At 35.0% G+C, this 24,986-nt stretch overlaps 2 protein-coding genes across 3 annotated transcripts; both read left to right on the top strand.

Annotated features, from left to right (window-relative positions):
- Positions 1-3,777: 3,777 nt before the first annotated feature.
- Positions 3,778-6,726, top strand: LOC110910543 (DNA replication complex GINS protein PSF3). 2 transcript variants are annotated; one of them, XM_022155176.2, is made up of 8 exons: positions 3,790-3,934; positions 4,485-4,651; positions 5,405-5,517; positions 5,608-5,676; positions 5,758-5,858; positions 5,954-6,046; positions 6,141-6,280; positions 6,369-6,726. In XM_022155176.2, the coding sequence occupies exons 3-8, from the start codon at positions 5,470-5,472 to the stop codon at positions 6,479-6,481; spliced, it is 564 nt and encodes a 187-aa protein (XP_022010868.1). In that variant the 5' UTR covers positions 3,790-3,934; positions 4,485-4,651; positions 5,405-5,469; the 3' UTR covers positions 6,482-6,726. The 2 variants fall into 2 exon arrangements, with proteins under 2 accessions (XP_022010867.1, XP_022010868.1); XM_022155175.2 differs by lacking the exon at positions 4,485-4,651 and having other exon boundaries at positions 3,778-3,934.
- A 15,494-nt stretch (positions 6,727-22,220) lies between these two features.
- On the top strand, positions 22,221-23,133 carry LOC110914764. The gene is made up of 4 exons (XM_022159501.2): positions 22,221-22,457; positions 22,522-22,587; positions 22,688-22,801; positions 22,879-23,133. The coding sequence occupies exons 1-4, from the start codon at positions 22,242-22,244 to the stop codon at positions 23,044-23,046; spliced, it is 564 nt and encodes a 187-aa protein (XP_022015193.2). The 5' UTR covers positions 22,221-22,241; the 3' UTR covers positions 23,047-23,133.
- Positions 23,134-24,986: the final 1,853 nt, after the last annotated feature.

The raw sequence follows: 24,986 nt of genomic DNA, 5'->3' as shown, positions 1-24,986 counted from the left end.
TGGCCAGTTTAGTCCAAATGTTTCATTTTTCACATGTGATCCAAAAAGGTTTCACCGTTGCCATTTTAGTCCACTGGGTTAAATTTATCCATTTTTTCTATTAACGAGAAGACCAATTCGGTCATTTTATATGTAATTCTGTTAATTAGAAGGGCAATTCGGCCATATAAAATGACCGAATTGGCATTCTCGTTAGCAGAAAAAATGAATAAAGTTAACCCAGTGAACTAAAATGGCAACGGTGAAACATTTTTGGACCCACAGGTGAAAAATGAAACCTTTAGATTAAACTGACAAAATAACCCAAACCACATGGACTAAAATGACATTTAACTCATTTTTTTATAATATACTTTAAAACTCACTAAAAAATTGAAACGTGTTCAATTTTTCAAAATTTCAATCTATATAACATTGTATAAATACTTCGCTAAAAAATAACATTGTATAACTACTTTGCAAGAAAATGTATAAATAATTCTACACATACAAAAGTTTGTGTATAACGGTAAATATACAGGTAAAACGCTTGAATAATTAATTGGTGGTTATTATATAGATTTTAAAGATTAATAGAAGATATAAAATAAAGTGACTTAAAATCATATAAAATAAAAAATATTTTGAGAATTTAGTTAAACCGGAAATTGATTGTTTACACAATAAAAAAATTTAAAGAAATTTCATTATTAATTGTCTAACCAGTTTTTTTTGTATTTATAATCAATGATATTAAGTTAGTTGTATTGTATTTAATCACATAATTGACATGTAAGTAAAAGATAATTGATGTAGTCAAATTCTTAAAAAAAAAAACAATTTTCTCCCTTACTGTTAAAAATTGATGTAAAAAAAATAATCCTATTCTCCTCAAATTTATTATAATATAGTATAGATTTATGTGACGTTGTAGTCAGAAGACATATTTTATTATAACAAAGCATGTGGTTGTCGTATCCATACTAGTTGCGGTTTACCATGTGCTTGTGAAATCTCATCGTAAGTGGATGCAGCTGAATTCGTTCCATTACATTCCATAGATGTCTTTTGAAAGAAACTTTACTTCTCACCAGCATTGTTGAACCAAGATGAACCAGATATTGCATTAGATTAACAAGTTGAAAAGTTTAAGAAAGCTTACGAAAAGGAGACCAATCCAATGGTGAGAAGGAGCTGGTTACAAAAGTTGTTATATGGGATCCTAGCAGCTCGGGTTCTGATGAGCCCATAGTGCAAAGCAAAACTCGTGGAAGGCCAACGAAAAAACAACAAAAACCAAACCCTCCTACTACTGAAACTCCCATTTAGCGAAGCTACTCCCAAAAGCCTCCACATCCGTTCATGAACCAAGATACTGACGACAAAGTTCTTTCTCTATTCCTTTAAGTGCACCATTTTATGATTTCACGGGATTGAACAACGATACCAAATATATTGCTCAAATTCCAAAAAAAAAAAAAAAAAATTGCCCGCGTGTTACACGTTGACAAATGTGTTGGTGATGGAAACTGTGGGTTTCGCGCGACAAATTTTGTTTTTGGGTACGGTGAACATTAATGGCTATCAATTCGGATACAACTGGAAGAGCCACTTGAGTTTAGAAATAAGTACACTAGGGATTTTTGTGGCTCATTCGAAAATGTGTTTACGTCCTTTAATTGGTCAGTTGGCGCGAAAAAAACAATCGTTGATAATGCCAAAGTTGGGGTCCCCGATTGCGAACAAGTTTAATGTAATTTTTCATTATCTGAAGAGAGTAGAAGCAGCTCTACATGCTTTCCGCTTTGGAGAGGCCCGTATGAGTTCCCATAGAAAAAGATAATTACAATTACACGCTGAATGGTAAACATTTTGTAACCATATAATTGAAGGATGATTATCCAATTGCGAGCATAAACAACCTATGTACAATAATTGGGTAGCACTATAATGTTCCGTATTTTTCATTCTTTTCCGTTTCTAATGTAATTCGTATTCTCTTTTCAATCCTCTGTAATTCGAGACTTGATCATAATGAAATTTATCTTTTATATTATTTTTGCCTAATTATTCTTGCATGACACGTAAACAATCACGCTCCTTTTTAATTCAAAATGAACCATATACGATTTTTCTTGGAATGTTATTCATACGTGTTTTATTATAATACATGCTTACATACACCTTAGAACATCCAAAACATGCTCAACATTAAGCTATTAGCATACAATTACACACAACACAACTCCAAGGACTAAAATGGAATTTATGAAAATTTTAGGGGTCCTTACCAGTCCAGCTGGTCGATCTTAGGAAGGTTTACTCACTTTTGTGGGGTTCCTGCCCAGAAGGTTATGAAGCCGAACCCATAGGAGGGCAATTCCTGGCTCGGATTGTTGTGGCAACCCCTGGATTCCTACCTAGGACTTGAGTGATATACAGGCCCGGTTATCAGTATGGGCAGGTAGGGCAATGGACTCAGGCCCAAAGTTCTTGAGGGCCCAGAGTTTTTAAAAAATATCCTATATACTATTTGTTTCTGTAACTCTGTTATTGGGGCTTTACAAGTTTAACTGGTAACCTAATTATTATAATCGACCATTCGGCCTTCATCTTTGATTGACGTGAATACGTAATGAGCGGGAATCCAGAATAGATCAAGCGACGACAGAGGAATAGCCGAACAGGCAGCGCACACACAAAGCTTATACGAAGCGACGAACAGAGGAACAGGCAGCGCACACACAAAGCTTATGGTCTTCAAGATGCATTGAAGTTTAAAGACGAATCCGATGTTGATGCTGATGAACTTTATGAGGAGTTGAAATTGTTTGAGACATTTTTACCTAGTCATATTGTTTGCCCTTTTGATGCTTTCAATAGTTTAAAGAATATTGGTTTTTTTCCTAATGCATTAATTGCATATAGAGTGTTGTTGACCATTCCGGTAACAGTAGCATCGGCAGAAAGAAGCTTCTCAAAGTTGAAGTTGTTGAAGACTTACTTACGATCAAGTATGTCCCAAGAAAGACTCAATGGCTTAGCAATGATATCTATTGAAAACGACATATTAGAGACTATGGATTACGAAGACTTGATCGAAAGCTTTGCTTCCAGAAACGCTAGGAGAGCCGCACGATTCGCTTAAGTTGGTAATTTTAGATCATTTTGGTACAATACTTTTATTTTGATGATTGTTTTAACAATTAGTGTCATATTATAGTTTTTTTTATATATGATTATTGTGTTTAAATTATATGGGCCCGGTTTATTTTTAGTGGCTCCAGGCCCAAAACGTTTCGAGATTTCTCGGAGACGGCACTGGTGATATAACGCAATGTCCTTACCAGGTGATCTATTCATCTAAAAAATAAAAATAAAAAATTAGTTAGCTAATTTGGGGGAATACAATAAATTAATTAAAATTATAAATTTACTTATATGCGCTTACAAAAACATTAAATACACATACTAAATATGCATGTAATGTATACATAGTTATATTTATAAGGTTCTTATAAAATACGAGGGACCGCATATAATAACAAATTATATAATCACAGAATAATTATCACTTTTATAAAATGATACTTATGGTAATCGACTTTGGGTCAGATCGTATAAATAAACATGGGGTCAAGACTAGAGGGGGCAATCCTAACCCAAATGGCATAATATGGGTGAGTATGGGTTTTTTATATAATTGACAATGGGTTAATTTGGGTGAATAATATTAATTAAGAGGGTCAATCTGGGTTATTTTAAAAGTAAAAAGTTTCTTCATTTACGGGTCGGGTCCAAACCAATTGGGTTGAAAAATTAGAACGGGTCATTTCATTCATTAGGGTTGAACCACGGATGAACTGAACAATGAACATCAATACATCATCTTCAATCTTCGCTCGTTAATCTCTCGGTCTGCATCAACGATTTCTTCACATCGAATCAGACACAGGTTCAAAACCCTAATCTTTGCTTCGTTTGTACCAAATTAGAGTTGAAATTGATGTTTTCTGCGTACAATTGAAGAACATGCAATACACATCGACAGAGGATTACGAAAGCAAATACTATTATCTAACCTGTTTTCTTAGAAAAGTGAATCATTTGTTCGAAATGGGTTTCCCATGATTCTTGTCAATTTGTTTTGATTTTGTTGAAATCTGATGCATTTGTTTCTGGGTGTTGTTCTTCATCTCTGATTTATAAGATGGGATTTGTTTTTTTTTTTAATTTTAAATTAATAAGAATCAGTTATGAATATAGACATTTGCTTACATGGGTGTGATTAGATTTAATTTCATTTATTTAATTCAGTTTTGGATCTGTTTGTTAATCTTTTACTAGTTTTGTTGTATTTGAGTTTGATTAATACTTATTATATGTGAATCACCTTAATTTTGGGGAAATTTTTTTGGTCTGATCTCATATGGTTTCTGCTCTTTAGTATTATGATAGCAAGTTTTGATTTTTAATTAAGTTATATAAAATCGGAGCTCCGACAGATTGTTAAGGCCACCGGAGGTTGGTTTTCCGGCTTGAAAGGCAGGGCTGGAATCAAGTCTGCTGACAAGAACGGAAACGGATATGTCGATGAGTGCGATATTGAAAATCTAATCCAGTTTGCTCAGAAGGAATTGGGTGTTAGAATCATACCATAACATATGCATATGTAAACCAATATCTCTTTATTTTTTGTGTAAATAACAAGAGTTCTGAAACTTCTGTATTTTGAATTTGCATTTGCATTAATGTTTTGCTACTTGAATGATTCAGTTATATATTTAGAAAAAGATAATGTTGCTTTTAGAATATGAAGAAGGTACATACATACCCTGGAGAATGATTATTTTAGTGTTACAAATTTCGACAGTTTACGTACGTAGTTCTAATGGCAGTCTTTGTTGACCTTCTTCAACAACAGCACCAGTAGTATTACCTGAAGAAGCCCACTTTTTTGACCCGAACCCGTCCCGACCCGAACCCATTCTCAACCCGAACCAACCCGGACCCGTTTTAACCCGACAAAATTGCCTCTTGATGTACAATCTCTTTAAAAAAAACATTTTTTAACTAACCCAACCCGACCCGAAACCCGCTCCGACCCGAACCCGTTCTGACCCGAACCCGTTTTGACCCGAACCCGTTTTGACCCGAACCAAAACAACCCTTTTTTAAATTGACCCGAACCCATTTTGACCCGAACCCGTTTTGACCCATGACCCGACCTGACCCGACCCGTTTGCCAGGTCTAACATACGATATCGATTAACTGATTACAGAACAAAATGTCGTTTCGTTTTAGTTCATATCGTATTCTTCTAGGGTTTTGGTAGTTGTATTGTTATGCTGCATCTGCTACAATTTCAATTAATTAGCATGTGTAATTGAGTAACTAAGGCTTAATTAAGATGTTGATTTTCAGTCCAGTCTGGTTCTTGATACTTAGTGAGTTGTGGTGGCAAACAACAGTTTGTTCTTGCTTCAATCATGATGGCGAAATATTACGATATTGATGACATCTTAGCAGATGAAGAGGTTGAAATTTTTCTTCTTTTCAATTCTGCATTCACATAATAATCACATTACTTGATATAAAAAGTTCATATGGTGACCTCTTTTCTATAGCTTGTTCCAGCGGTGTTCCTCGAAGCAGTAAACGGAGTTGGTTTGCTTCAATCCAATGAAACAAACAGGGTAAGTAAGTTTATCGTCAATTCCGTACGTTGATAACGATAACTGTTTCTAATGCGACTATCGTTGTTGTTGTTACAACAGATAGAACCTAGGTCAAAGGTAGAATTACCGTTCTGGCTCGCTAGTGAACTGCACCTGAGACAGGCAGCATCCGTCAACGTTCCTCCATGTTTCAATAAGAAGTAATACGACCGGATTGGGTTTCATGATTTTTTATGCATTTGGCTCTATTAATATTAAAGTCATTCTTATTACTATCGTGTTGTTTTGATGCCAGAACTCGAGAAGAAATTGGGGCTGATGGTGCACACGTGGACTTAAGATCTCGATGCTCGTATTTTTATCAGTTAGGATGCAAGATACTGCAATTGTGAGTGTTTTTTTTTTTTTTTTTTTTTTTTTTTTTTTTTATTGCCGCAAGTTTCCGCTTTTTTTTTAATTGTGTTTGTTGCTTAACGGTTCAGGATCGGTGACAAAACTATTGGATCTTTACTCTTGGTTGCTTTCCAGATAAGGTATAAGGAAGTTTTAATCAAGGCGCATACATCAGCATCGGTACTGGCCCCGAAGTTCTTATCGCTATTAACGAAAGAAGAAACAAAATGTGAGATTTGAATTACTCTTCCTATTTCTAAACATTTTGAATATAAGTAACTTGAAATCTTGTTGTATATTTCTTCTTGCTTTTGAAGTGTACGATGCTGCTAAGTCATCAACTGCGGCATTTAAGAGCTGGCGTATGGGTGGACCGAGGTTTCAAAAGGCGACCGTTCTTGGTAGAAAGAGGAAACCGATTGGGGAGTAATGTTCATTAGGTGAACCAAGTGCTGCTAATTAGCCGTTAGCCACTGCTCGTGTGGCTTACATGCTTATGGTTGGGTTTAATATTGTTGTAAATCCGAGGAGTTTGATGTGTCGTTCACAGTTCTTCTTGTAGGTTGAGACGATCTGACACGGTGTTGTGTCTGTTTATTTGGACTTTGGTATTAACTGTTGAACTTTTGTTTCTATCAAATGTATTAATTAATGACATGCTATTGGTAAATTTGACATCGTTAAGTCACACAGCTTACAGATACAATCTTTATAGGCAAACCACAAATGGACACAAGCACAACTAGTTACCTTGTAGGACATTTGACGAATGTGCAATGATCAGCATCCTAACCTTACAGAGAGCGTTGATTTACTCGGTTTATCTTCAGTGACCTGAACATCAATGAGAAAGACATTTTTTTTTTGCCACTAGATCCTTAACAAATCAGATAACTACAATGGTCCATGTTTTACGGGTTCCAACTCCAGATGGATCAAAAGTTATATATACGCGTTTTAAGTTGAAGTTAGGTTGTTTTGTAGTCCATTACTTCTTTTAAGTTGAAGTTAGGTTGTTTGTTAGTCCATTATTATAATGTGGCTGCAATCTGAATCCGTAAACACACCAAAAAAACCCATAAAAACTTATCTATTCTACTATAAAAGCATGTTATACCATTCATAAACAAGCCAATCTTGCAAGATATCTATCCTACTATATGAACACAGACACAGCTACTCAAGTTTGATTTTTTCCTAAAAACATGAATAAAGAAAAGACTCTTTCCAATCCATATATAAACAAAAAAAAAACTAGCTTCACCAGTCATCCCTTTCCACTTCATTCAGGCGGCTACTTATCAGATTCGTTGAAAATCCTGACGTGGTAAAACTAGGGCCGGCCTAAACCGGAATAAAAAGTTTGGCATAAGTTCATTTACAATCACATAACAACAACAATAGTACTTTTTTGGATAGATAGGTTTCATTTTCACTCACCTCCTAGTCATTGTTTCAATATTGTAGAAACGGTCTAGGAGAGAACTAACGTCAGTCATCGCATCGGTCCTTTGCCTCTTTGTTCCCTGGCCGATTTCCAAATCAATCTGCAAGTTAATGGAGTTACAAAATTTAGCAATCGGCAGACATGGACCTAAATATCACTATAGGAAAATTCTTGAGACATCGATGCCATGTCCTCAATGACATTATCCAACCCCATTTTCAAGGGGATTGTATCAACGATAGGGAACTCTATAAAAACACGGTAGTCCCGGACCTGCACAAAAATCAAATGTTAACTCTTTCTGAAATCTCATTTGATCAAAAGGGCTTCACACAGAAAAGTTGTCTATTGCCTTGTTAATTTAGTGTCTAGCTAGTTTTGTATGCATAGTTGGGTCAGTATGCAATCTAGACTATAAGCGAACTACTAACAAAAAATGTGCTTTTCATTTGTATATTATTTCTAGTACTAACCTGTGTGTCTTGTGTGTAAGAAAAATATTATAAAGTTTCCATGATACACTACAATTATGCCGCATTTAATTTTGGGACACTTTTGTGACAGTTAAATAATTCAGTCCGTATAAACTAAACCCTATGTGACTAAACAATTGTGTTCATATATTCTAAAACCTATATGACTAAAATGACTGTCACAAGATCCCATAGATCTATAATGCACAAGAATATGTGTCGCGTCAAACTGATGGATTTTCGATGTTCTTGCTAGGAGGAAAAAGACTTGAAAGGTTCTGACTGATCTACTACTTCTAGTGAAGAATTGTGAGTCACTGTTGTTCTTGTTCAAACTCATGCAATATGTTAGTTATAACATTTGATATAATTTCTAATATTTTTGGCATGTGTTGCAAAGAGAATTAACTCACCTCACAAAGAACAGTTCCATTCACGTACTATAACGGCATGTCTTGTAAAACGCCAGTGGGTATGCGCCCACACTGGATATCCTGATACAAAGTAACAAAAATATATAAAGTTTAACCTAGTTGATGAAAATCCAGTCGTAACATAGAAATATTAAACTTCTAAAAGTTTTACTATGAAGATTAAGCAATTAAACTTGTAATGAAGAGTACTAACAGTTAAAATCGAGTCTGTTCTACGGTTATATGGATTTAAGTTCTCTGGAACATCATGAAAGATCTGCAAAATTTTAACAACACCCATTATAACTTCGTTGATGAATATATATATGAACTTAAAAACAAAATATAACACAATCATCCCTAAACAAGAGGCTGCATATGTTGGACGGCAGAATCATAAGCAGCGGAAGGTTTTGAGTTTGCATTCACAGACATGATTATGAAATGTGAATATGCAGAAAAATGAGCGATACAAGAAATGCAGAAAACGAACAGATTTCGTGGACAATTTCGGTTGTGATGAAACTGTCTTGATAACCGGAATAGTGTGCCGGCAATCAACCATATAAACCACATTTTGGCGGTTAATTTTATGCGGGTAACTGCACCGGCAGTTAAGTTTGAAGATTTAACCCGCTTATCATCCTAATTACATAAGTTATCATCCTAGTTACTTATCATACTTATCATAAGTACATATATGTTCGAATAATATATAACATATCTAATGTTTAATAATAATACTTCTAACAGCATATTGATTACATTTCTTACCTCCTCCGTGTCTCCAAATGTGAAGCCATCCTCAAACAGATTCATGAGAATGACGGTCCAAGTGCTGCAAGGTAGAAGAGATATTAAACACAAAGAGTTCCTCATATCATTTTAACAATAAAAAATGTTACATCACCTTCCAATTGTTCAAGTGTTGATTTGAATAAAGCAAGTGATTTACCCTGCAAAAGAAGAGATGTTAACTATTCAGTCATGAAATGATGTTATGACTGCATTTTTATTATATCTTGTGAAATATGGTACACAATACCAACATGACCTTTTTAGTTTTTAATCATAAACAACCAACATGACTTATAACCTTTTTTAATGGGAAATTGGCCTGTAATAATCCTTAGTAGACGTCATTGCCTATTGGCAGTCTCACTTTGAATATTCTCCATGCTAGTCCAACCTTTCACCTATTTTTTCTCCACCGGTCCCCCGTATGACTTATAATCTTTGTAGGTCCGAGGTGCACAAATCTAGGCCGGACCAGGGTGGGCCTAAAAAGCCCACTTCTTCCATATATTACTATTTAAGTTACAACACTACTAGAATAATAACTTTTACCGAATGATAAATTAAAATTCCAAAAAATAGAAAACTACGATCTAAATAACGTGGGAATGCCGACAAATTACCCGGCCATAGAAAAAAATTGTGGTTTTATAAAACTTTGCCGTTGATGTCTTTACCCATGTCCGGTTTCCCTATGGACCATCACCAACGGTTACTACCTTCACAGGTGGATTAATATGCTTGTTCATACTCCGGAAAATATTAATGTTAGAAAAATTAATTTGTTTTTTAGCAATTGTAAAAGCCAACTAATACGGATGTAACATCATATGTTGACTAGAATTCTCGAAGAAAGATGTAAACGCGTTTACTTGTCGTGTCACGATGTTAATGACAATCTCTTTATAAAGAAAAAGCCTTATTTTCGCTATTTTTGTTTGACCATTCATATATAAATGTGAAAATTTACATTTTCGTTACTAAATAAATTAATATTTTAATAAACAATTTGTACTACAATTTTTGTAGATGTTATATTGACGTGGAACAAAAGCCAATAAAATGCTAGATACGTTTTAACAAATGTTTAAAGAAAACCCAGATGTAGTTCTACTGTGATTTTTATATACAATATCACTTTGCATATAGTAAATATGCAATTATTGCAAGTATTTTATCACAAACTAGTTTATGATGCATAAAAAAGGTAAAATAGTCTTGAAGATCTTTATCTTGTTCCCATAGGATAATCAATAAATAACACAAAAAACAAATAGTATGCGAAAATTCCAAATTGATTACATCTTTTGCATGCTTATTTTATACTAATTAACATTACTACTAAAACCACTAAAATTGGAAGTGATCATCAAACCTGCAAGGCTTATATCCTTGGTAGATATCATGAATACATATAATAATAACTTAGAAATTGTGCCACTCGACAAAGTTTAGAAATTGAGCCTAGTGGTGCACAAAAAAAACCCGAATCCGGACGGACCAGGACCCGGAAGAAAATCTGGAACCGGGTTTTTTAGAACCCTACCCGAACCCAACCCTACTCATAGGGTAAGGGTCGGTATACATATGCGTATAAGACCCGAACCCGAAACCGGGTTTTTTTTCTACTCGTTTAGGACCCGGTTTTTCTGCGTACCTGGGTTGAGTGAATACCCATAACCGGGCTTAATTAATACCTGTAACCGGGTTGGGTGAATACCCGGTTCGGGTTTTCGTTTTTTTTGGTGTTTTTTCGAACTTTGCACCTTGGTAATCTATGTTTTATAGGATAAAAGGTTTCGCATTTTATATTTCTATGTTATATGTCAAAAAATAAATATAAAAACCCGATCAATACCCGAACACGATCCATACCCGAGCCATACCCGTACCCTACCCGAGCAATACCCGAACCTTACCGAACCCGGAAATAGGGTATTATGAAACTCGGGTATTAGAAAACTTGACCTAGACCCTACCTAAACCCGAGTATATAGAATATGCATTTTCTGTCTAAAACCCGGACCCGGACCCGACTCGGGTATTTTCAATACCAGAATTTTTAGGACGCGGTCGTACCCGAACCCGGTTCCATAGCCCGAACCGGGTATACAAATAAACCCGATTTGTGCACCTCTAATTGAGCCTAATGCTAGTTGTATTAGGCTGAGTTTTACTTAGCCCAATTGTAATTGGATTTCTCTACGTATACTGGGCCGGGTTTCACTAAGCCCAATTACAAAGTAACAAAAATATATAAAGTTTACCCTAGTTGATGAAAATCCAGTCGTAACATAGAAATATTAAACTTCTAAAAGTTTTACTATGAAGATTAAGCAATTAAACTTGTAATGAAGAGTACTAACAGTTAAAATCGAGTCTGTTCTACGGTTATATGGATTTAAGTTCTCTGAAAGATCTGCAAAATTTTAACAACACCCATTATAACTTCGTTGATGAATATATATATGAACTTAAAAACAAAATATAACACAATCATCCCTAAACAAGAGGCTGCATATGTTGGACGGCAGAATCATAAGCAGCGGAAGGTTTTGAGTTTGCATTCACAGACATGATTATGAAATGTGAATATGCAGAAAAATGAGCGATACAAGAAATGCAGAAAACGAACAGATTTCGTGGACAATTTCGGTTGTGATGAAACTGTCTTGATAACCGGAATAGTGTGCCGGCAATCAACCATATAAACCACATTTTGGCGGTTAATTTTAGGCGGGTAACTGCACCGGCAGTTAAGTTTGAAGATTTAACCCGCTTATCATCCTAATTACATAAGTTATCATCCTAGTTACTTATCATACTTATCATAAGTACATATATGTTCGAATAATATATAACATATCTAATGTTTAATAATAATACTTCTAACAGCATATTGATTACATTTCTTACCTCCCCCCTGTCTCCAAATGTGAAGCCATCCTCAAACAGATTCATGAGAATGACGGTCCAAGTGCTGCAAGGTAGAAGAGATATTAAACACAAAGAGTTCCTCATATCATTTTAACAATAAAAAATGTTACATCACCTTCCAATTGTTCAAGTGTTGATTTGAATAAAGCAAGTGATTTACCCTGCAAAAGAAGAGATGTTAACTATTCAGTCATGAAATAATGTTGTGACTGCATTTTTATTATATCTTGTGAAATATGGTACACAATACCAACATGACCTTTTTAGATTTTAATCATAAACAACCAACATGACTTATAACCTTTTTTTAATGGGAAATTGGCCTGTAATAATCCTTAGTAGACGTCATTGCCTATTGGCAGTCTCACTTTTTAATATTCTCCATGCTAGTCCAACCTTTCACCTATTTTTTCTCCACCGGTCCCCCGTATGACTTATAATCTTTGTAGGTCCGAGGTGCACAAATCTAGGCCGGACCAGGGTGGGCCTAAAAAGCCCACTTCTTCCATATATTACTATTTAAGTTACAACACTACTAGAATAATAACTTTTACCGAATGATAAATTAAAATTCCAAAAAAATAGAAAACTACGATCTAAATAACGTGGGAATGCCGAAAAATTACCCGGCCATAGAAAAAAAATTGTGGTTTTATAAAACTTTGTCGTTGATGTCTTTACCCATGTCCGGTTTCCCTATGGACCATCACCAACGGTTACTACCTTCACAGGTGGATTAATATGCTTGTTCATACTCCGGGAAATATTAATGTTAGAAAAATTAATTTGTTTTTTAGCAATTGTAAAAGCCAACTAATACGGATGTAACATCATATGTTGACTATAATTCTCGAAGAAAGATGTAAACGCGTTTACTTGTCGTGTCACGATGTTAATGACAATCTCTTTATAAAGAAAAAGCCTTATTTTCGCTATTTTTGTTTGACCATTCATATATAAATGTGAAAATTTACATTTTCGTTACTAAATAAATTAATATTTTAATAAACAATTTGTACTACAATTTTTGTAGATATTATATTGACGCGGAACAAAAGCCGATAAAATGCTAGATACGTTTTAACAAATGTTTAAAGAAAACCCAGATGTAGTTCTACTGTGATTTTTATATACAATATCACTTTGCATATAGTAAATATGCAATTATTGCAAGTATTTTATCACAAACTAGTTTATGATGCATAAAAAAGATAAAATAGTCTTGAAGATCTTTATCTTGTTCCCATAGGATAATCAATAATTAACACCAAAAACAAATAGTATGCGAAAATTCCAAATTGATTACATCTTTTGCATGCTTATTTTATACTAATTAACATTACTACTAAAATCACTAAAATTAGAAGTGATCATGAAACCTGCAAGGCTTATATCCTTGGTAGATATCATGAATACATATAATAATAACTTAGAAATTGTGCCACTCGACAAAGTTTAGAAATTGAGCCTAGTGGTGCACAAAAAAAACCCGAATCCGGACGGACCAGGACCCGGAAGAAAATCTGGAACCGGGTTTTTTAGAACCCTACCCGAACCCAACCCTACTCATAGGGTAAGGGTAGGTATACATATGCGTATAAGACCCGAACCCGAAACCGGGTTTTCTTTCTTCTTGTTTAGGACCCGGTTTTTCTGCGTACCTGGGTTGAGTGAATACCCATAACCGGGCTTAATTAATACCTGTAACCGGGTTGGGTGAATACCCGGTTCGGGTTTTCGTTTTTTTTGGTGTTTTTTCGAACTTTGCACCTTGGTAATCTATGTTTTATAGGATAAAAGGTTTCGCATTTTATATTTCTATGTTATATGTCAAAAAATAAATATAAAAACCCGATCAATACCCGAACACGATCCATACCCGAGCCATACCCGTACCCTACCCGAGCAATACCCGAACCTTACCGAACCCGGAAATAGGGTATTATGAAACTCGGGTATTAGAAAACTCGACCTAGACCCTACCTGAACCCGAGTATATAGAATATGCATTTTCTGTCTAAAACCCGGACCCGGACCCGACTCGGGTATTTTCAATACCAGAATTTTTAGGACGCGGTCGTACACGAACCCGGTTCCATAGCCCGAACCGGGTATACAAATAAACCCGATTTGTGCACCTCTAATTGAGCCTAATGCTAGTTGTATTAGGCTGAGTTTTACTTAGCCCAATTGTAATTGGATTTCTCTACGTATACTGGGCCGGGTTTCACTAAGCCCAATTACAAAGTAACAAAAATATATAAAGTTTACCCTAGTTGATGAAAATCCAGTCGTAACATAGAAATATTAAACTTCTAAAAGTTTTACTATGAAGATTAAGCAATTAAACTTGTAATGAAGAGTACTAACAGTTAAAATCGAGTCTGTTCTACGGTTATATGGATTTAAGTTCTCTGGAACATCATGAAAGATCTGCAAAATTTTAACAACACCCATTATAACTTCGTTGATGAATATATATATGAACTTAAAAACAAAATATAACACAATCATCCCTAAACAAGAGGCTGCATATGTTGGACGGCAGAATCATAAGCAGCGGAAGGTTTTGAGTTTGCATTCACAGACATGATTATGAAATGTGAATATGCAGAAAAATGAGCGATACAAGAAATGCAGAAAACGAACAGATTTCCTGGACAATTTCGGTTGTGATGAAACTGTCTTGATAACCGGAATAGTGTGCCGGCAATCAACCATATAAACCACATTTTGGCGGTTAATTTTAGGCGGGTAACTGCACCGGCAGTTAAGTTTGAAGATTTAACCCGCTTATCATCCTAATTACATAAGTTATCATCCTAGTTACTTATCATACTTATCATAAGTACATATATGTTCGAATAATATATAACATATCTAATGTTTAATAATAATACTTCTAACAGCATATTGATTACATTTCTTACCTCCCCCCTGTCTCCAAATGTGAAGCCATCCTCAAACAGATTCATGAGAATGACGGTCCAAGTGCTGCAAGGTAGAAGAGATATTAAACACAAAGAGTTCCTCATATCATTTTAACAATAAAAAATGTTACATCACCTTCCAATTGTTCAAGTGTTGATTTGAATAAAGCAAGTGATTTACCCTGCAAAAGAAGAGATGTTAACTATTCAGTCATGAAATAATGTTGTGACTGCATTTTTATTATATCTTGTGAAATATGGTACACAATACCAACATGACCTTTTTAGATTTTAATCATAAACAACCAACATGACTTATAACCTTTTTTAATGGGAAATTGGCCTGTAATAATCCTTAGTAGACGTCATTGCCTATTGGCAGTCTCACTTTTGAATATTCTCCATGCTAGTCCAACCTTTCACCTATTTTTTCTCCACCGGTCCCCCGTATGACTTATAATCTTTGTAGGTCCGAGGTGCACAAATCTAGGCCGGACCAGGGTGGGCCTAAAAAGCCCACTTCTTCCATATATTACTATTTAAGTTACAACACTACTAGAATAATAACTTTTACCGAATGATAAATTAAAATTCCAAAAAAATAGAAAACTACGATCTAAATAACGTGGGAATGCCGAAAAATTACCCGGCCATAGAAAAAAAATTGTGGTTTTATAAAACTTTGTCGTTGATGTCTTTACCCATGTCCGGTTTCCCTATGGACCATCACCAACGGTTACTACCTTCACAGGTGGATTAATATGCTTGTTCATACTCCGGGAAATATTAAGGTTAGAAAAATTAATTTGTTTTTTAGCAATTGTAAAAGCCAACTAATACGGATGTAACATCATATGTTGACTATAATTCTCGAAGAAAGATGTAAACGCGTTTACTTGTCGTGTCACGATGTTAATGACAATCTCTTTATAAAGAAAAAGCCTTATTTTCGCTATTTTTGTTTGACCATTCATATATAAATGTGAAAATTTACATTTTCGTTACTAAATAAATTAATATTTTAATAAACAATTTGTACTACAATTTTTGTAGATGTTATATTGACGCGGAACAAAAGCCGATAAAATGCTAGATACGTTTTAACAAATGTTTAAAGAAAACCCAGATGTAGTTCTACTGTGATTTTTATATACAATATCACTTTGCATATAGTAAATATGCAATTATTGCAAGTATTTTATCACAAACTAGTTTATGATGCATAAAAAAAGATAAAATAGTCTTGAAGATCTTTATCTTGTTCCCATAGGATAATCAATAATTAACACCAAAAACAAATAGTATGCGAAAATTCCAAATTGATTACATCTGTTGCATGCTTATTTTATACTAATTAACATTACTACTAAAATCACTAAAATTAGAAGTGATCATGAAACCTGCAAGGCTTATATCCTTGGTAGATATCATGAATACATATAATAATAACTTAGAAATTGTGCCACTCGACAAAGTTTAGAAATTGAGCCTAGTGGTGCACAAAAAAAACCCGAATCCGGACGGACCAGGACCCGGAAGAAAATCTGGAACCGGGTTTTTTAGAACCCTACCCGAACCCAACCCTACTCATAGGGTAAGGGTAGGTATACATATGCGTATAAGACCCGAACCCGAAACCGGGTTTTCTTTCTTCTTGTTTAGGACCCGGTTTTTCTGCGTACCTGGGTTGAGTGAATACCCATAACCGGGCTTAATTAATACCTGTAACCGGGTTGGGTGAATACCCGGTTCGGGTTTTCGTTTTTTTTGGTGTTTTTTCGAACTTTGCACCTTGGTAATCTATGTTTTATAGGATAAAAGGTTTCGCATTTTATATTTCTATGTTATATGTCAAAAAATAAATATAAAAACCCGATCAATACCCGAACACGATCCATACCCGAGCCATACCCGTACCCTACCCGAGCAATACCCGAACCTTACCGAACCCGGAAATAGGGTATTATGAAACTCGGGTATTAGAAAACTCGACCTAGACCCTACCTGAACCCGAGTATATAGAATATGCATTTTCTGTCTAAAACCCGGACCCGGACCCGACTCGGGTATTTTCAATACCAGAATTTTTAGGACGCGGTCGTACACGAACCCGGTTCCATAGCCCGAACCGGGTATACAAATAAACCCGATTTGTGCACCTCTAATTGAGCCTAATGCTAGTTGTATTAGGCTGAGTTTTACTTAGCCCAATTGTAATTGGATTTCTCTACGTATACTGGGCCGGGTTTTACTAAGCCCAATTACAAAGTAACAAAAATATATAAAGTTTAACCTAGTTGATGAAAATCCAGTCGTAACTTAGAAATATTAAACTTCTAAAAGTTTTACTATGAAGATTAAGCAATTAAACTTGTAATGAAGAGTACTAATAGTTAAAATCGAGTCTGTTCTACGTTTATATGGATTTAAGTTCTCTGGAACATCATGAAAGATCTGCAAAATTTTAACAACACCCATTATAACTTCGTTGATGAATATATATATGAACTTAAAAACAAAATATAACACAATCATCCCTAGACAAGAGGCTGCATATGTTGGACGGCAGAATCATAAGCAGCGGAAGGTTTTGAGTTTGCATTCACAGACATGATTATGAAATGTGAATATGCAGAAAAATGAGCGATACAAGAAATGCAGAAAACGAACAGCTTTCGTGGACAATTTCGGTTGTGATGAAACTGTCTTGATAACCGGAATAATGTGCCGGCAATCAACCATATAAACCACATTTTGGCGGTTAATTTTAGGCGGGTAACTGCACCGGCAGTTAAGTTTGAAGATTTAACCCGCTTATCATCCTAATTACATAAGTTATCATCCTAGTTACTTATCATACTTATCATAAGTACATATATGTTCGAATAATATATAACATATCTAATGTTTAATAATAATACTTCTAACAGCATATTGATTACATTTCTTACCTCCTCCCTGTCTCCAAATGTGAAGCCATCCTCAAAGAGATTCATGAGAATGACGGTCCAAGTGCTGCAAGGTAGAAGAGATATTAAACACAAAGAGTTCCTCATATCATTTTAACAATAAAAAATGTTACATCACCTTCCAATTGTTCAAGTGTTGATTTGAATAAAGCAAGTGATTTACCCTGCAAAAGAAGAGATGTTAACTATTCAGTCATGAAATGATGTTGTGACTGCATTTTTATTATATCTTGTGAAATATGGTACACAATACCAACATGACCTTTTTAGTTTTTAATCATAAACAACCAACATGACTTATAACCTTTTTTTAATGGGAAATTGGCCTGTAATAATCCTTAGTAGACGTCATTGCCTATTGGCAGTCTCACTTTTGAATATTCTCCATGCTAGTCCAACCTTTCACCTATTTTTTCTCCACCGGTCCCCCGTATGACTTATAATCTTTGTAGGTCCGAGGTGCACAAATCTAGGCCGGACCAGGGTGGGCCTAAAAAGCCCACTTCTTCCATATATTACTATTTAAGTTACAACACTACTAGAATAATAACTTTTACCGAATGATAAATTAAAATTCCAAAAAATAGAAAACTACGATCTAAATAACGTGGGAATGCCGAAAAATTACCCGGCCATAGAAAAAAAATTGTGGTTTTATAAAACTTTGTCGTTGATGTCTTTACCCATGTCCGGTTTCCCTATGGACCATCACCAATGGTTACTACCTTCACAGGTGGATTAATATGCTTGTTCATACTCCGGGAAATATTAATGTTAGAAAAATTAATTTGTTTTTTAGCAATTGTAAAAGCCAACTAATACGGATGTAACATCATATGTTGACTAGAATTCTCGAAGAAAGATGTAAACGCGTTTACTTGTCGTGTCACGATGTTAATGACAATCTCTTTATAAAGAAAAAGCCTTATTTTCGCTATTTTTGTTTGACCATTCATATATAAATGTGAAAATTTACATTTTCGTTACTAAATAAATTAATATTTTAATAAACAATTTGTACTACAATTTTTGTAGATGTTATATTGACGCGGAACAAAAGCCGATAAAATGCTAGATACGTTTTAACAAATGTTTAAAGAAAACCCAGAAGTAGTTCTACTGTGATTTTTATATACAATATCACTTTGCATATAGTAAATATGCAATTATTGCAAGTATTTTATCACAAACTAGTTTATGATGCATAAAAAAGGTAAAATAGTCTTGATGATCTTTATCTTGTTCCCATAGGATAATCAATAATTAACACCAAAAACAAATAGTATGCGAAAATTCCAAATTGATTACATCTTTTGCATGCTTATTTTATACTAATTAACATTACTACTAAAATCACTAAAATTAGAAGTGATCATCAAACCTGCAAGGCTTATATCCTTGGTAGATATCATGAATACATATAATAATAACTTAGAAATTGTGCCGCTCGACAAAGTTTAGAAATTGAGCCTAGTGGTGCACAAAAAAAAAAACCCGAATCCGGACGCACCAGGACCCGGAAGAAAATCTGGAACCGGGTTTTTTAGAACCCTACCCGAACCCAACCCTACTCATAGGGTAAGGGTCGGTATACATATGCGTATAAGACCCGAACCCGAAACCGGGTTTTTTTTCTATACGTTTCGGACCCGGTTTTTCTGCGTACCTGGGTTGAGTGAATACCCATAACCGGGCTTAATTAATACCTCGGTTCGGGTTTTCGTTTTTTTTGGTGTTTTTTCGAACTTTGCACCTTGGTAATCTATGTTTTATAGGATAAAAGGTTTCGCATTTTATATTTCTATGTTATATGTCAAAAAATAAATATAAAAACCCGATCAATACCCGAACACGATCCATACCCTAGCCATACCCGTACCCTACCCGAGCAATACCCGAACCTTACCGAACCCGGAAATAGGGTATTATGAAACTCGGGTATTAGAAAACTCGACCTAGACCCTACCTGAACCCGAGTATATAGAATATGCATTTTCTGTCTAAAACCCGGACCCGGACCCGACTCGGGTATTTTCAATACCAGAATTTTTAGGACGCGGTCGTACCCGAACCCGGTTCCATAGCCCGAACCGGGTATACAAATAAACCCGATTTGTGCACCTCTAATTGAGCCTAATGCTAGTTGTATTAGGCTGAGTTTTACTTAGCCCAATTGTAATTGGATTTCTCTACTTATACTGGGCCGGGTTTCACTAAGCCCAATTATAATTGGATTTCTCTAATTATTATATCTATATATTATATTTAGGGTTGCAAATGAACCAAAGGTTCGGCGAACAGTTCGTGAATCGTTCGGTGGGAAGTTCGTTTGTATTCGTTCGTTTGTTAAACAAATGAACACGAACAAGAAATTTCGTTCGTTTAGTTAAATGAACAAACATGAATAGAGGCCGTGTTCGTTCGTTTATGTTCGTGAACGTTCGGTAACGTGTTCGTTCGTTTGTTTCCATTTGTGTTCATGAACATTAGTTTGTGCTCATTTGTGTTCGTCAACGTTTGTTTTTGTTCGTTGCCTAAAATTAACAAACAAACGCAAACGAACACGAACAAGTTCATTTCCTTAACAAATGAACACGAACATAAAATCTCGTTCGATAAGTGTTCATGAACGGTTCGCGAACACATACATTTCTTAACAAACGAACACGAACAAGGTCTTGTTACCAACAGTGATTCAGGGTATTTAAGGAATTTTAAGGTAAATGCACGTCTCCCATTTGTTCTTTTCTTGGTTTCATCGTGGCTTTCTTCAGCACCATCATATATAATATACTAACTAACAAGAAATATTGACACCCTAAATAAGGGGCATAAATTGTTTGGGAAAACACTTACGGTACAAAAAGCTCACTATTAAGTATTATTTTGATGCTAGTATCAAATTGATCGACATCTATGTTATTAAATCGATAAAGGTATGTTATTAAACTATGGACACACGAAACAAAAGCTCACCGAAGTGTTACTGTGACGTCGGGATGAGCTCGGTACCGACCGTTACCGAAAATCCACAAAAGTGGGTGCCGGTATCGAATATACCCGGTACGGTACGGTACCGGTATTTGAGGGTAAAAACCGATAAATACCGGTACCGAACGGTACCGGACCGGTACCAAAAATGTCAAAAGTCGGTACCGAAAATGTATCCGGTTCGGTAAATTCGATACCGGTCCCGGGTACCATTTGCTCATCCCTACTGTGACGTTAGGTCTGTACTAATCTAGATAATTCTCAATAACCATAGGGATGTTTAGTCACACTCAATTGTGAAGCAATAACTTAGGACGGGTTTCAGGCAAATTATGATTGCGAAATCAACCACGAAGTATGATCAAGAGTTGAATAAGACGCAACAAAGATGGAAAACCTAAAAATTCAAGCAGTCTTGGAAGGAGTTTAAGAGAAATTTGAAAAATAGTTGGAAAGTATTGCAAGAGTTGCTTAAGAAAGTTCCATCGAATACAAGAAATGATGGAAATTTTGAGACAAGTGATAAATTAAGCCTACATCTTATAAGGATACACGTTGTGGTTTGATGCCCACTCCCATTTGGAGGGTTACCCCACTCACAAGAGAGCCCTTGACGCTCCTTTTTGACGCCCACGGCATGGTGTTTGCTTTCATATAAAGTTATGTGGCGTGTTAACGCGTAACCTAAGCATAAACAACATGGTTTTAGTTCAGATATAATTATATAATTGATAAAATTAGGCTACACCTCGCGTTTAAAAAAGTAGCATACCAATCATTGTGATTTATATATATTATGTTTGGATCGGATTATTAATAAAATGGAATTAATTAATTAAATAAAGTAATAAAACACTAAATCTAATTATATATATATATATTAAACCCATTAAGTCTAACCGTTTTTGAAATCGATCCTGGCCGTTTAAACTTGCTGAGATTAAATCCTGTCCGTTTAAACTAGCATAAATAACCGCTACCACCGGCGGTTCAGAGAAGTTACCTGGTAGTTTCCGGTGGTGGTTTCGTTCCATATATTTCTGGCCCATGATCTGGTGGTTTTGCTCCATTATTTTTGCCCCATTATCTACCTGCAACCGATAAATGTGGAGGATTTTCAAAATAATTAAAGCCACGATAAATGTGGAAGTTATGTTCAGGAAATCACAGTTTTGTTTAGCTGGAAGTTACCTCCGAAACCTGTGTTATTAATGGTTTTTATTTTTCCTAAAAAAATGGCCATGTTCTCCACCTTCCTATATTTTAGCTCCGTTGCAGTTATACATGTGCTTATAAATATTGAAACCTTGCCGATCAACAGTACATCCTGCTTTCTTTCTTTACCTTCTGTCGCTGGGTTTATGTCGCTGAACATGGAGCAGCATCCTGGGTTTTTGTTGCTGAACATGGAGCAGCAGGTTGAAGATGCAACAATGGATAAAGCTGTTAAAGTAAGCTTCAGACATACCTGTTTATTTCTGCTGGTTGTAATCTCCACTTTTTTGTTTCTTTCAGGTTGCATCAATGGACAACTCCTTCTTTAGCCCAATCGTGTGTAAACCTACAAATGAATCGGATAAGGTAAGTAGGAGTTTTATAATCAATTTAATAGGTTTTTTATACCTATTATTTTATTGTTATAATTTATCATTCAAGTGATATATTATTGTCTAAAAAACAGGAAATTGATGACGTGGAGTTTGAGGCATCGAATGGTGGTCACAAAGACATTTCATCCAGTTTCGAGGATAGCCAGCAAGCAAGCATCTGTGAATCTTTCTATGAATTGGCAAAAGTATATACATTATACTAAATTTACTTTTGTACACGTATTAATATTCTATTATTCTCATTACTTGAATGTTTTTTTAGGTTAGCAAGTTTAAGAGATTCGACAAAAGGGCAAATGCTTTAAAGACATGGAAGTGGGATGAAGTGATACAAATTGATAGTGAAACCGAAGATGAAGAAGAGGATGTTACACCTGTGATAAAAAGAGCTAAGCATGCTTTTGTTGTTGAATCAAAAGTTGTTGGGTAGAAACAGAAATGTTTTTAATGGGTCTTGTAGTGGTGTTAGAAATTGTACGTTGTTGTTTTTGTGTTTTTCCTTTCCTAGGCTGGACCATGTGGCTGTATCTTTTATTGTATTGAATGAAATGTCTCTTTTAAAGGTTCAACCTGTTTTAAGTTAACCTCTCTTTTAGCACTTTTGTCTAATTCGGTTAATTCGTTTAACATTTATTGGATTGACTTTGTAACACTAGCCTTTGTGCTATATAGGAAGGTGTTATTTCGATTTAGTGGCATTTGTTTACATTATATGGAGAATTCCTTCTATTTGATTGAGTAAAAAGTAATTATGTTATCGTAATTTGGTATTTAAAAGCTTGAGTCAACTAATTAATGGGATCACAATCAGATTGCTATGCAATGGATCAGAATTCGGCTCGTGTTTCAACTGTTGTAAGCAATTAGATTATATTATCTATTATATACTACTGTACAATCTTTTGGATAGCAAATTGTAAAAAAATGTTATTAGTTTAACACCCTTCCATCACAGTTTAAAGAATTGAGAATATGCAACCTAGCTTCCAAAAGTTTTAAGATTATGCTATCTAATATATTACCCGTTTGTTTGTTACTGGCCCATTGGGGACTTCCAGTGTATTACTAGCCCTTTGTTCTATTTTGAGTTGTTAAAATAAAAAAAATAAAAAAAAAACCAAATGTAGACCTTTGATCTGGCAGTTTTGGTCCAAATGTCTAATTTGGGTTGACTTGGTCTTTACAAAGAAAGTAATTGGCTGTTTGGTAAACATTTTTATTTTCTTGTAATATAACCGACTAACCAACCCATCACTCCACTAACCCCATGACTTCGCTAACTATAGGGTAGTTGATAACATAAGTTATGTTTTGATTACTGTTCCCTGCAAGCAGTTATTTTCTTAAGATAACCGATAACCCAACCCATGAGTCCACTAACTACAGGGTAGTTTACAACTCAAGATATGTTTTGATTGCAATTTCCTACAAGCAGTTCAGCCTATATAATAGGGATCCCCTTCACAACCCAAAAAATTAATAATACTTTCGATTAAAAGTATGGACGAATACACAAATAAAACAAGTGATCGATCTGTCAATGTAATATGCATCTAATACTTATCTTGCTTTTACTTTAATGTTTGTCTTGTCTATTTACATGAAATAGTTTGGGTCTACCATTACTAATTCTGTCTTTTAGGTTGTCAAAGCTATCTCTGTCTTTGAGGACGTGGATCAGAAGTTGATCCCCCAGCCAAATGAACTACCAAAGGTTTATTTCAATTATCTTATCAGTTTTTACTTATTATCGTCAAATTAATTTAAAATTTTATTCTTTTTTATTTCAGTCATGTAGTGACAGTGTAGGGATTATTTCATTCGGTCCATTTAGTCCTTTCAAATCACATTTAGCTCGTGAGTTCAGTGCCGAGGTAATACACGATGAATACATCATTATGTTTAGTTTTATTTCTCCTGTTAGAGTATTAGCACTGCTACATTCAACCTATTTCCGTTATTTAGATGCAAGAGTTTGAAAAGCAGCGAGAACGAGAAAGAGACTTGCTAGAATGGAAATGGGATGATGTTGTAGAAATTAGCAGCTCTAAAGAAGAAATGGATTTTTATGATATGACTAGCAATGTTGATGGGAATGAGGTTTCTACTCCGTATGATGATGAATATGCTGATCCTGAAGGTGTATTTGATGATACTGCTGATTCGCTAGAAACTTTCCATAAGAATTTGAAGATTCCAACAGTTAAAATTCACAGTCGCTCTCGGGTTGTTCGTCTTTGAATTTATTGTTTTTTTTTTGTTTTTTCGTGTTTTGTTTACTATGTTTGTCCGTGCATCTTTTGTGGCTTTTCTTTCATTTTAATTTGTGGATTATGTCTATTTATAAGTTTTAGTTTATGTCTATTTAGT

This window comes from Helianthus annuus, chromosome 15 (genome assembly GCF_002127325.2).
Source record: "Helianthus annuus cultivar XRQ/B chromosome 15, HanXRQr2.0-SUNRISE, whole genome shotgun sequence".
NCBI lineage: Eukaryota > Viridiplantae > Streptophyta > Magnoliopsida > Asterales > Asteraceae > Helianthus > Helianthus annuus.
The sequence above is the reverse complement of the archived record's forward strand: the minus strand, read 5'-3'. Positions and strand labels throughout refer to the sequence as shown.

Excerpts from the sequence above, each read along its gene's own strand:
- LOC110910543 (XM_022155175.2), top strand. The coding sequence starts at position 5,470 with ATGATGGCGAAATATTACGATATTGATGACATCTTAGCAGATGAAGAG. Across the intron at positions 6,047-6,140 it reads GGATGCAAGATACTGCAATT|GATCGGTGACAAAACTATTG; the intron begins GTGAGTGTTTTT and ends TTAACGGTTCAG. Across the intron at positions 6,281-6,368 it reads AACGAAAGAAGAAACAAAAT|TGTACGATGCTGCTAAGTCA; the intron begins GTGAGATTTGAA and ends TTGCTTTTGAAG.
- LOC110914764 (XM_022159501.2), top strand. The coding sequence starts at position 22,242 with ATGGCCATGTTCTCCACCTTCCTATATTTTAGCTCCGTTGCAGTTATA. Across the intron at positions 22,458-22,521 it reads CAATGGATAAAGCTGTTAAA|GTTGCATCAATGGACAACTC; the intron begins GTAAGCTTCAGA and ends TGTTTCTTTCAG. Across the intron at positions 22,588-22,687 it reads CTACAAATGAATCGGATAAG|GAAATTGATGACGTGGAGTT; the intron begins GTAAGTAGGAGT and ends TCTAAAAAACAG.